This window comes from Capricornis sumatraensis, chromosome 13 (assembly GCF_032405125.1).
Source record: "Capricornis sumatraensis isolate serow.1 chromosome 13, serow.2, whole genome shotgun sequence".
NCBI lineage: Eukaryota > Metazoa > Chordata > Mammalia > Artiodactyla > Bovidae > Capricornis > Capricornis sumatraensis.
In genome coordinates, this window is record NC_091081.1 from 36,849,782 (window position 1) to 36,863,618 (window position 13,837).

The 13,837-nt window shown below is 35.4% G+C and overlaps 1 protein-coding gene across 1 annotated transcript in view; it reads left to right on the forward strand.

Annotated features, from left to right (window-relative positions):
* Nucleotides 1-13,837, forward strand: part of ASCC3 (activating signal cointegrator 1 complex subunit 3) — a 318,333-nt gene that overhangs the window by 76,308 nt on the left and 228,188 nt on the right. Inside the window, exon 9 of the mRNA XM_068985127.1 lies at nt 321-461. Coding sequence (XP_068841228.1) covers nt 321-461 — 141 coding nt within the window. The remainder of the gene's footprint in view (nt 1-320; nt 462-13,837) is intronic.

Genomic DNA, 13,837 nt, shown 5'->3' on the forward strand with positions numbered 1-13,837 from the left:
GCGTGGTTTCCTTCATTACTTTTAGGCAATACCTCTTTGTGTTATGAAAGTCCCACTACCCCTGTGAAAGCTATCAAAATGCACTTAGTTTTAGAGTACCAATTTTCAAAGTGATGATGCTATATAAGCATTCCATAGTTCTTTAAACAGCTGTACACTTATACAACAAAGATAAGTATTTTTCATCCATCAATATTCAGATTTTTCACCATAAGTGGCTAGAATCGTATGTCACATTAAATATGACTTCAGTTGACTTCTTTGAAACAAATGACATTGTAGTTTTGCTCATTCATCAAGCTAGTGTTTCTTGGGCACAGATTGTATATGTTGCTCCAATGAAAGCCTTGGCAGCCGAAATGACAAATTACTTCAGCAAACGTCTAGAGCCACTGGGCATCGTTGTGAAAGAATTGACTGGTGACATGCAGTTGTCAAAAAATGAAATTTTACGAACTCAGGTATGTTGTATACTTAGATTTTTGTTTTTGTTGTTTAATACTATTCTTTTTTTTCCAGGTAATTGTGAAAATTGTTAAACAACTGTTCCTTTAGTAACTATAAAATGTAATATGAATATTACATGGTGAACTTCTTTTGTTTATAACCACATCTTAGCATCTACAGAAGAGGTTTTTACTGGCGCTTTATTCTGTTATATCCCTTCTAACTTCCATAATTCTTGCTGTATCTTGAATATTGTTAGATTGGTAGTGTAGATATTTAAGTCATTGACAACAGATACTGATCTTTTAAAACAATAGGCAGTAAGGATGTAGATAAGACCAGGCTTCAGTTTTAAGAGCAGGAAAATATATAGACCTTTAAATGATCCCATAAGCATTCTAAACGATTCCATGAAGATGATTTAATGTATATAAAAAAGTTTTTAGTCATCCTTTTTTTAGCAAATAGGATACCATTAAATCATGCATTGTATATAGCACTGTTTAAGTGGAATGTATGACAACTAAGGCATCTAAGATACAATCTCTGCCTGCGAGGAGCTTATACTATGAGTAAACAAAAACTACATTAGAACTGCAACTGGATTATCATTAATGGATGCAACATGTAAGTAAGGTGATGTTCATAGTGCTTTAAAAAAATAATATATAACCAAATATTAATGGGAGAATTTAGGGGAATTTAGTGGAAAATAGGTGATGAGGCTTCTGAAACAGTGAATAGGCATTGATTTAAAATTTGATTGGAGATTATCTTCAGGTCCTAAGGCTGCCATAACAAATTATCACAAGCATTGTGGCTTAAAATATCAGAAACTTAATTCTCTCACAGTTCTGGAGGTCAAAGTCTGAAATCAGGTTGACGGTGGGATTTAGTTCCTTCTGGAGGCTCTAATACAGTATCCTTTTCACGTCTCTCTCCTAGTTTTTGGTGGCTGCTGGCAGTCCTTGGCATTCTGTGGCCTGTACACACGTCCCTCCAGTCTCTGCCTCCTTCTCACATGGACGCTTGTCCTGCATATCTTTCCTCCTACTCTTCTAAGAACACTCTTTAGGACCTACCCCAATACATATGATCTTATCTGAAGGTCCTTCCCTTCAGTATGTCCACAAAGATACTCTTTCTAAATAAGGTTAACTTCTGGGTAGAGGTACATTTTGGGATGCATTAATCCAACTCAACAGTGGGGATACTGGGTACAGTGAACCACATAGCAAAGATAGAAAATCAAGTTCCAGTTGAATGTATTTTGGACTTGGTAAGGATAGAGTGCATTGTAATAAACATTTTGGTCAGTTTTGCCAGTTATTATTTTAACTTTTTGTCGACACTTCTTTTTTCATAGACACTCTTAAAAAAATCAAATCTTAATATTTATATACAGGCATGTTCATATAGGGGCTTCCCTGGTGACTCAGTGGTAACAAATCCACCTGCCAATGCAGGAGATACAGGTTTGGTCCCTGGGTCAGAAAGATCTGGAGAAGGAAACGGCAACTGTCTCCAGTATTCTTGCCTAGCAAATCCCATGTGCAGAAGAGCCTGGCATGCTACATACAGTCCATGGGGTTGCAGAAGAATCAGACATGACTTAGTGACTAAACAACAGTGTTCTGTAGTATTTTAAAAGATATATAGCAAAGATTAAGAAGTTAAATATTTATGAATAGAAGACTAGTTGGACAGTATGATATTTCACTTGATGAAGTAAAATATTCCTTAAAATTATGTTTTCTGGGAATTTGTAATAACCTTAGAAATTGAAGTTTAGAAAAAAATACAGAAACAACTCTTTATGTTAATATAATTATCTATTCTATATAACAACCAATACACTATCGGGAGGAATAATGACATTAATAGTAGTTATATATGGTGGTAGGATTATGGAAGATTGTTTCCCCCCATGTTTTCTACCATAAGAATGTACTAATGTTATCATCTATAAAATACGCATAATTTTTATTTTACTTTAGACATCATTTTATTTAGCATAATTATTTTTCTTCAGTATAGTTGTTTCATAATCTATCACTCAATGCAAATGTAACACTGCCGTTCTGTTGAGGAGAATGAGGCTTACTGAGGTAACAGTTCTTGCCTGGGGTACCATTTCTAGTAAATCATGTACAAAGAACTGGATTCCAAATTTTCAAATTTCAAAGTCTGTGATAAGTTTCTGCTAAAATATGTTACTTTTGCCTAACACAATTTATTGTTGGTGGTGGTGGTCTTGGTGATTTAAACCACCAGGATATCAAAGGAATTTGGTAGTATTTGAAAGAAAATCAGTAAAACGAGGATATGGTATGTCCATGCAAGGGAAAAAGTGGTACAGTGAAATTAAGGGAAGAAATTAAGTCAGTTTGTTCCTCTTTTGCTACTTGCAATTCTAGACTTATGAAATTTTCTATAAATGTTAAGTTTGGCTGTGGTAATCATATCTCACTCACTGCTATGCCAAATCTAGGGCTTTTCCTCTGTATGTTTCTGCTCTAGTCTTTCTGCATACCAATAACAGACTGGTTAAAAAAACAAAAACAGTTCCCTGCATTGATTTGGTCATTCTCATTGCTATAGAAAGGCCACTCTCAAAATGGAGACACCCAGAATTTGCTGAGACTCCTCAGGGGATCAAAGAGGTTAAAATGCATTTTTGTAACAGTGTTATGATGTTATTTTCTTTTACTCTCAATATCTCACAAGAATATAGTTGAGTTTTCCAGAGGCTACATAACATGTGATTTTCATCATCAATGACAGTTAATAGAATGAGTACTTTGTATTTTTGTGTTGTAAAGATCTCTTAGTTTCAGTTTATAATATAATAAATATTGATAGATTTAACCCAGAAAAAAAAAAGCTTTTTGGAGCCTCAGTAATTTTTAGGAATGCAAAGGAGTCCCAAAGACAAAACGTTTTAAGAACCACTACTTTAGGAGAAAGCTCCTTGTATATTACATTGGATTCTCTTCATAATCTACATCCAGCCTAATGTTCAGCCTTTTTAATGATTTTCTAATATAGACTTCAGCCAGACCATTTTTGCTTTTTCTAAAATCAACCTTACTCAACATTTTCTCAAATGAATTTTCTGGTTAGTAAGTTTCATCTTGCATTTTCTCTTTTCATATCTCCTTTATCCATTGACATTTGTCCGAATCTTACTCATTCTAAAAAACTCAGTTTGAACTCTGTAAGTACCTTATTTCCTCTTGCCTGAGTCTTATAACATTATTCATTTATATTCATAAAATAATACCTATTCCACCAAGTCCATGCTTTTGGATCTGGTCTTAGAAATTTGAACCACTCTCAAATAAAATTTTGATTGCTATTTTGCCATATTCAGTTGCCTTACTGATGCAAATGAAAGAATATTTATGGAAAGAGATAATAACATTTGAATGCAAATTATGGACCAATCATAGTAAGTGCATATAAACATTCTCACTAAGTCATTATAGTAACCTTATTGAGTAGTGTCTTCATTTCATACATGCAGAAAGCAAAACTTGTCAAAATCTATCTCGATTTATGTTATATTTTCAGAAGATTGATTACCATCTCTTTGTCTCTCGTTTGTTCATCTCCGTACTTCCCTAGATCTGCTCTGCATGCTTTGGCAGGAACCGTGTGCTTGGCCACAGTAGTAGTTTATCAGTGGCTTCCTGTGTTACGCTTGCTTTTCATTCTCCTCCAGTGTACCCCTACTATCTGTGACAGTAATATTTGTAGACCTGAAACTATATAGTTATTAACCTCTTCCACCCTATCTTTCTATGTATTCTCACATTTTTACAGATTAATAGACTGCACTGCTCTCACCGCCTTTGAGACTGGGCTGTAGTGAGAACAAACAGGAATATTACAGGGCACGTGGGAGTACAGACACACTCAACTTTTTTTGAATTTTTAATTTCCTGCTTTCCTTACTTTTCCACTTTTAGAATTTTAATAGCTTTTTAATGATTCCTGTTGTATATTTCTTTTGGTAAGTAAGTTTTCCTATAATTATACAATTAAATATAATCTTAAATTTTCCTTGTCATTTTAAAAATATGTTTTCATTGTCATTTGTTTATTTTATTTTGTTTTACTTTAGTATGGGAAGGCAAATTGATCTCATTTTGCAAGCTCTCTGTCATGCTGTTCTGATCGTATTATTTCCTTGCTCATAAACTTTCATTGGCTCTTTATTGCTTATTGAATTAACTGTAACTACCTAGCTTGTTAAGAATCTTGTATAAATTAAATATAATGTGAGATGTAATCTGTTTTGTGGTTCACTAGGGATTGTCAGGTCAAGCAAAAGTTATGATTTTATTGAGATTTGATATAAAATTTCCTTTTACAAGAGAGAATTGTATAGTTCCAAGATTTATTAGTTATGAGAAATAGTCTGTGTAGAGAACAGACACCTCTTTGTTGCTCAACTGAAGAGCAACTTTAACCAGTTTAGTAAGGTTGTCATCAGTGAAAACATCAATCAACTTTTTAGAACTTATTTTTCATTATTCTATACCTACCATTAATTTCAAACTTCTCCCCCAAATGTATGCTTTATCAAGATAAATTGCTGTTATAATATTCATTTTGCTTTTCGGTGGTTCAATGGAGCAGTCACACTTTTTCTTACATTATTTCCTCAATTCAGATTATCCCTTCTTCATTCTTTCCTAATATCAGGGATGCAATATTCTTTTGAATCTCAGTGAAAGTGCTGGTCAGAAACTTTACAAAGGGTTTCTCCTCTCCTGGCTCTAACTCTGGTGTTATCAAAACGTTTCTGTTCATCAGGGCTGCCCTCCATCAGTACTTTGTTTAGAGAAAGTATCTAAAAGTATCTTTGGATCTTGAGTTTTTTTTTTGTTTTGGGAGTGGGTTCTGCACCCTTTTTGCTATCTCATTTTGAGCTTCTTCAGCAACTGGTTGGGATATATAGAGGCCAAAGAAAGAAACCCCAGGGAACTCACTGCCATGTTATTTGTCGAATCCCGAGATCCTTCTTCACTTCTTCTTTCCAAAAAGAGTCTTCTGATGTCTGTTTCATGTATTTTATCTAGGGCTTTTAGGTGTAATAAATTATTGATGAGGTGAAATGTGTCTAATCTGTCTTATCCAGACAGACTTAAAATTACAAGGAGTTTGTTGTATTTCCTTGGAAATACTACATGCGTACTTTGGAGACAGTGCCAGATTGGTTCCAGGTGACCACAATAAAGCAAATATTGCAATAGAGCAAGTCATGAATTTTTTGGTTTTCCAATTTATGTAAAAGTTATTTATACTGTACTGTAGATGATTACATGTCTAATAGCTCTGTGTCTTAAAAAATAATGTAATGTCTTAATTTTAAAATTAGTAATGCTAAAAAATGCTAGCTATCATTTGACAGCGCAGGGTTGCCACAAACCGTCACCATTTGTTAAAAAAAACACAGTATCTGCAATGCACAGCAAGTGAGGTGCAGGGAAAGGAGGAATGCCTATACTTTAACCCAATTTTATGAGATCTTTTCTCCTATATTTTTCTTCTAGTAGAGTTAAAACTTGTTTTTCACAGTTAAATCTTGAATCTCTGAATTTTAGTTGTTATATCTGTGAGGGCAGAGTTCTAATTTTTGTTTTTTTTTAAACCTAAGAAAAGCCAACTATTTCATCATCACCTTCTTTTTAAATTTTCCTGGTAAATTTGAAATGCCATCTTTATGATATTCAAAATTCTACTGTTGTGGCTATGACTGAATTTTCTGTTGTTGATTCATGTTGTGTATCTCTAACCTGGTCTTAGGCCTATGCTGTTTTAATTACTGTTGTTTTAGAATAAGTCTTGAATATAAACAAATTCCAGTTCTTTTTTTAAATTTTTTTTCAGAATAGCTTTAGATGTTCTTCAGCCTTTATTTGAGCATTTTCATTTTGAAATCAGACTCTAATTTAAAAGGATCTGTTGTGACTGAGTGACTTTACTTTCACTTTTCACTTTCATGCATTGGAGAAGGAAATGGCAACCCACGCCAGTGTTCTTGCCTGGAGAATCCCAGGGACAGGGGAGCCTGGTGGGCTGCCGTCTATGGGGTCGCACAGAGTTGGACACGACTGAAGTGACTTAGCAGCAGCCGCAGTCACTGACCCTGATTTCTTTAGCTTAGTGTATGTGTGTTTGTGTTGCTTTAAATAGTTCCTCTTCTGTGTTTTGAACTGAAGAGGGGAATTTACATCAGTTCATTCTGCTTTATTGAGTGAAAGTTACAAAATTCACTGTTCTTACGGTCATGGACAAGACAATTAAAATGATCACAAAATAGTGACTAAGATATATGTGAGGGGTTACTAAAAAAGTTGATTTTTTTTTTTTATTTTGGAAGTCTGGAGCTTCGATATATTTTGCAGAATTACTGAATTAAAAGTTGAAAACAGAACAATATTTTTATCTCTGAGAAGAGAATATGTCATAAAACAGAAAAGCAAAAGTAGTATAATGTTCAGAGTTCAAAATCATTCTGGCTGTATTTTTTACTTGTGAGAAAGAGGTTTAACTATTATGACATTTGGAAACATTATCTGTCATTTTAAATTTGGCTAATTGAATATAAATACCCACTCAGAGCAAGTTTTAAACTACCAGTGTTTCTTTGATTAATAACAATTCCAGACCTTATTTTAAGGGGAAATTCTTGATAAATTACCATTGTGTCTTATTCAGGAAAAAAAAAACAAAAACAGAATTCTTTAAACATATGAATCTTAAATCTCCTGATGACATCTATAACATAAAATATTTTATTTTGTGTGCTCTTCCATCTTCCATTTAGACATAATTCAAAAAATTTACTTTTAGTAACTAAGTCTAAGGAATTCATACATACTCTATTTATAATAAAAATAAATTACTCTTCTAATTGAATTAACCAGATCATTTTATAAAATTATCACTTGACCTAATACTTTTAGACAGAAAATGTATAATGTTTTGCGAAAGAATCCTAGATTTGAGTCATAACAAGGCTGATGTTTTAAGGGACACATTTGAGGTATATGTAAAATCATCATTAAGTAGCTATTTACTGAATTATGAACTTGTATCTCTAAAAATGTCTTAATCCTACATCTTCTTGAGGGCTCATTTGTTGTGCCTCTTTAGCAGTTTCAAAAGTATCCATTTATTAAATTGTCTTAGCTGATTTTAAATTGGGTCTGGTTGGTCTGCATAGAAGATGAGAGAGAAGAGCTCTCTGTGGATTGCCTCTGTGGGCGTCAGGTGTCAAGAAGATGTTCAGTGCCTGGGACAGACACTAATTGTGCTGCAAGCTGCCCTGAAGTTTTGTATGTCCTGAAGGTAAATTTTGCTGCACACTTTTTCAGAGTTCAGTAATTAGTATGAGTGTTTTATGCTAAAGCCAAAACTGGGAACTTACCAGCTTTGTGATTTCAATAATTCTTTGATTTATTTTTGCTTGTTGTTGTTCAGTTGCTCAATTGTGTCCAACTCTTTGCAACCCTGTGAACTACAGCATGCCAGGCTTCTCTGTCCTTCATCTCCTGGAGTTTGCTCAAACTCATGTCCATTGAGTCAGTGATGCTATCCAACCATCACATCCTCTGTCGTCCCCTTCTCTTCCTGCCTTCATTCTTTCCCAGCATCAGGGTCCTTTCCAGTTATTCAGCTCTTCTCATCAGGTGGCCAAAGTATTGGAGCTTCAGTTTCAGCATCAGCCCTTCCAGTGAATATTCAGGACTGATTTCCTTTAGGATTGACTAGTTTGATCTCCTTGCTGTCGAAGGGACTCTCAAGAATCTTTTCCAAAGTTCAGAGGCATTAATTCTTTGGTGCTCAGCCTTTTTTTATTGTTCAGCTCTCACATCCATACATGACTACAGAAAAAACTATAGCTTTGACTTTGTAAGCGAAGTCATGTCTCTGCTTTTTAATATGCTGTCTAGGTTGGTCATAGCTTTTCTTCCAAGGATCAAGCGTCTTGTAATTTCATGGCTGCAGTTACCATCTGCAGTGATTTTTGGAGGCTGTGAAAATAAAGTCTGTTACTGTTTTCATTGTCTCTCCATCTATTTGCCATGAAATAATGGGACTGGATGCCATGATATTAGTTTTTTGAATGTTGAGTTTTAAGCCAGCTTTTCACTTTCCTCTTTCACCTTCATCAGTTCAGGTCAGTCACTCAGTTGTGTCTGACTCTTTGCGACCCCATGAACTGCAGCATGCCAAGCCTCCCTGTCCATCACCAACTCTCAGAGCCTACCCAAACTCATGTACAGTGAGTCGGTGATGCCGTCCAACCGTCTCATCCTCTGTCGTCCCCTTCTCCTGCCTTCAGTCTTTCCCAGCATCAGCGTCTTTTCCAATGAGTTAGCTCTTCGCATCAAGTGGCCAAAGTATTGGAGTTTCAGCTTCAACATCAGTCCTTCCAATGAACACCCAGGACTGGTCTCCTTTAGGATGAACTTGATGGATCTCCTTGCAGTTCAAGGGACTCTCAAAAGTCTTCTCCAACACCACAGTTCAAGAGCATAAATTCTTTGGTGCTCAGCTACCTTTATAGTCCAACTCTCATATCCATACATGACTACTGGAAAAACCATAGCCTTGACTAGATGGACCTTTGTTGACAAAGTAATATCCCTCCTTTTTAATATGCTGTCTAAGTTGGTCATAACTTTTCTTTCAAGGAGTAAGCATCTTTTAATTTCATGGCTGCAATCACCATCTGCAGTGATTTTGGAGCCCAAAAAAATAAAGTCTGCCACTGTTTCCATTGTTCCCCGTCTATTTGCCATGAAGCGATGGGGCTGGATGCCATGATCTTAGTTTTTTGAATGCTGAGCTTTAAGCCAACTTTTTCACTGTCCTCTTTCACTTTCATCTAGAGGCTCTTTAGTTCTTCACTTTCTACCATAAGGGTGGTGTTTTCTGCATATCTGAGGTTATTGATATTTCTCCTGGCAATCTTGATTCCAGCTTGTGCTTCATCCAGCCCAGGAATTCGCATGATGTACTTGGAAAAGTTAAATAAGCTGGGTGACAATATACAGCCTTGACGTACTCCTTTCCCAATTTTGAACCAATCCATTGTTCCATGTCCTGTTCTAACTGTTGCTTCTTGACCTGTTTACAGATCTCTTATGAGGCAAGAAAGGTAGTCTGGTATTCCCATCTCTTGAAGAATTTTCCACAGTTTGTTGTGATCTGCACTGTCAAAGGCTTTAGTATAATCAATGAAGCAGAAGTAGATGTTTTTCTGGAATTCTGAAGATTTTTCTATGATCCAATAGATGTTGGCAATTTGATCTCTAGTTCGTCTGCCTTTTCTAAATCCAGCTTGTACATCTGGAAGTTCTCGGTTCACTTAGGCAACAAATATGGGCTTCCCTGGTGGCGGTAGTGGTAAAGAACCCATCTGCATTGCAGGAGACATAAGAGACGTAGCTTCAATCCCTGGGTCTGGAAGATCCCCTGGAGGAGGGCATGGCAACCTATGCCAGTATTCTTGCCTGGAGAATCCCATGGACAGAGGAGCCTGGAAGGCCCCAGTTCACAGGGTCACAAAGAGTTGTACACAACTGAAGTGACTTAGCACACATGCAGGGAACACAAATGAAAATGAGAGAAATAATTAAAAATTTTAACTTTTATTATACTCCATAACAGATTGTCCCAGTATATGTGTGGCAGTGCAGTATTTTGGGGAGCTGATGAGTGAATGCCAGAACAGAATGAAAATTCTGTTCATTGTGGGTAGTGACTTGCAAGGTATGGTCAGATAGTCAGATGATCTGATTCCTGTAAGAGACTGATAATCCTACGTGTATAAGAAAAATTAAGATGCCTTGTAGTTGAACGTAACTTATTTAACTTTAACTTAACATTTTTCAAACTTAATGGAACATAGATCACTTCTTTCACAGAGCAATTATTATTAGAACTTGCTTGAGAAGTGCTACCAGTGAGCATATTCACTTGTCTAGTGAAGTCATGTTCCAGGAAGAAATTAATTTTAAGATAGTTAATAGTTTTGAGATAGTTTTGATAGTTTTAAGAAATCAACCTCAGGTAAATATTCTGTGTTGCTCTGGTCTTTGATTTAATGTATCTGACCAAACCTGAATATGTTGAAAGTAGTCTGTTTTAAACCAAATTTTCTTTTCAATGTTTACAACTCCTTCAAATATTTTATGGATAATTATACTTTAAAAATTTTTGTAATGTTGATATTTATATTCCAGAAAATTCTGTTCATTGTCAGTAGTGACTTGCAATGTATTTGTTTCTTTAAAACAGTTTGCTCACGGAATGCCCTGGGGGTCCATTGGTTAGGACTCTGCACTTCTATTGCAGAGGGCACAGGTTCAGTCTCTGGTCGGGGAACTAAAATTCTACATGCCACGTGGTGTGGCCAAGAAAACAAAGAACAAATTGCTCAAATCCTTTAACTATAAAAGGAGTGTCAGTTTTCTACACAATGACTATATAACTGCATACTTGGAATTTAATCATGATCTAAAACTAATGATAAACTCTTCTGGTTTTCCCAAGAGTACTCAGAAATTGCTGTATCAAATAGTGTACAGGTTAATAGTTAATACCAAATATTTTGAAATTATATGCATTTCATGTTTGATATGTGTTTCATTAGGTTATGGTTTTGTGTACAGTGTTGCTCCGTGCCAAAATGAGTCTCAAAAACAGTTATTTTTTCTAACATAGCCTCTCCTTCATTGATGTCAGGTTTCTCTTTTAGAAATATCAAGACATTCTTAGAGTGCTGAAATTTTCTCCTCTCGATGGAAGGCATTTTTTAATTTATCCATTTCTCCATGCCCTTTTATGACATTTAATACAACTTCTTCCATATCATATCAATTTAACTTTGAAAGTGAAGTCACTCAGTCGTGTCTGACTCTTTGCGATCCCTTGGACTGTAGTCTACCAGGCTTCTCTGTCTGTAGGATTTTCCAGGCAAGAGTACTGGAGTGGGTTGCCATTTCCTTCTCCATTTAACTTTAATCCATTTAACTCAATTTAACATTAATTCTGGTATTTTAGGACAGCTGATACCCATTTTTATTGTGAGAGAATACTTTTTTTGTTGTTTTAAATATTTGAGCAACAAACTATTTTTCAGACATCTTGATCAAATTTGTTTAAATTTAAGATATTAATTAAAATTTTTACTTTTTCTTCTCTAATTTTCCATTTCAATTTATAAGAAATTATTTAAATATCACAAAATTCAGTTTAGTTACTTGGGACTTAGGTGTGTGTTAGGGTACAAATTGAATAAGGTTGGAATCTTCAACATGTTAAATTGGTAAAAATCTTTGATCAGAATGATTGATTGATTGATAAAGCCCAGATATAAGCTTTAGAGACCCTCCTACCTTGTGCTCTGAAGTATACCCTTTCATTTCTTATATATTTCCTATTATATATTTAGAAGGAAAGCAAGCAGAAAAAGAGCTTGATAGGTATATCATTTACTTTCATTTTTTCATACTTCACATTTTCCCACATTTGAGAATTTTACATTTAAACTGGTATTCTGGACTGTGAAAGAAACAATAATGTAAAAAAATGCCTTTCTTAAGCATTTTCTGAACATCTTATATATAATACCTTGAACTGTACATTGCATAGATCTTATAATGTGGAAAAATCTATACAGTGCCATTGAGGCTATGACTTCTGTCTGACTCATGTAAATAGAATTGGTCCATTTAACATTCTGGACAAAGTTCTGATAGGTTGGAGAGTAAATGGATGTAATATACCAAAATAACATTTTCCTAGCAGACAGTTTTGAACCTGAATATGTAGTAGGACAAAATAACTTCTTATAAGAATAGAGATTGGGTTTAAATATTTAGAGCATGAAAGATGTCTGGAGTTATAAACAAAACTGAGTTGGAAGGGCAAGCTAGTCCAGAAGAACTCTGGTAACATTTCTGGAATGTTAGAAATATAATGTTACTTGGGGTTTCCCTGGTGGTTCAGACAGTAAAGAATCTGCCTACCATGTAGGAGACCCGGGTTCAACCCCTGTGTTGGAAAGATCCCCTGGAGAAGGGAATGGCAACCGACTCCAGTATTCTTGCTTGGAGAAGTCCATGGACAGAGGAGCCTCATGGGCTACAGTCCATGGGGTTGCAAAGAGTCGAACATGACTGAGCAACTAAGACACACACACGCACACACACACACGTAATGTTACTTTTGCTTTCACGTATAATTTCTAGTTGATCTGGTAAAAGGTGCTAAATGCTCCATACTTGCGGTGGGTAGGCGTGTGTTAGGATTTCCTGAATCTTACTCTCCCCTTGAGTTTGAATTGGAAGAGCAAATATGCACAAGTATATGCCACTGTAATGACCCTGAGCTGGGAAAGACTGGGAGAAGGAGCGGCAGAGATGAGATAGTTAGACAGAATCATCGACTCAGTGGACATGAATTTGAGCAAACTCTGGGAGATAATGAAGGACAGGGGAGCTTGGCATGCTGTAGTCCATGGAGTTGCAAAGAGTCGGACATGACTTAGCGACTGAACAACAATGATATGCTATTCTGCACAGTGTGTTCTAATGGTTCACTCATTTCAGGCGAGGCAACCCTGTGACCATTTTTTCATAAAGCAGAGAATGCTATGACTTAGGAATTATAATCCTAGAATACCTTGTTTGGGCACAGCATTCGCTGGAATCTATACAGACTTACATGGCCCTCAGTTTTAGTAGGGCACTACACATTTTAGCTGTGCTATGCTTGTTGTTTTCCTGTGTTGGGGATCAAACGTATATTAACACTGGTGGCATGTATATTGTTAAATACTACAGTAATGCTATTATTTTGTTAGCTATTATACAAAAGCAGCTAAAAGGTTTTGTACACCTTATTCTGTAAAAAGTGTGCAGTTATTAAAAAAATACAAATTTGGTTAGAGAGCTTCCTGTTCTATAAAAGTTAGAATGATTCTTGACAACTCTAGGGCAAATACATTTTATGAGTCTTAATGATATGCATGTGCTTTTCAGATATTAGTATGTAGCCAGTAATATATGATAGTTCTGGGGAAACTGTATTGTCTTGGCATAATTTACTTTTTGAACAGTCAATTTCTCTAAAACTGAACTGCCTTAGGTAGGGCATAGACTTTATAATTCAAGCACATCTTCAAGTTTCTTCTCCTAAGGCATCCACAGAAACATAAGGACATTCTATATACTCATTAGCATCTGAGATATTGTGAATTTATTCTTATCATTTACCTCTAGAATTAAAAAACAACTCTTCTTAAAAGAGCTGATGAATGAAAATATTCATTGTGAATCTGAATTCTTACACTTTCTTGAACAAT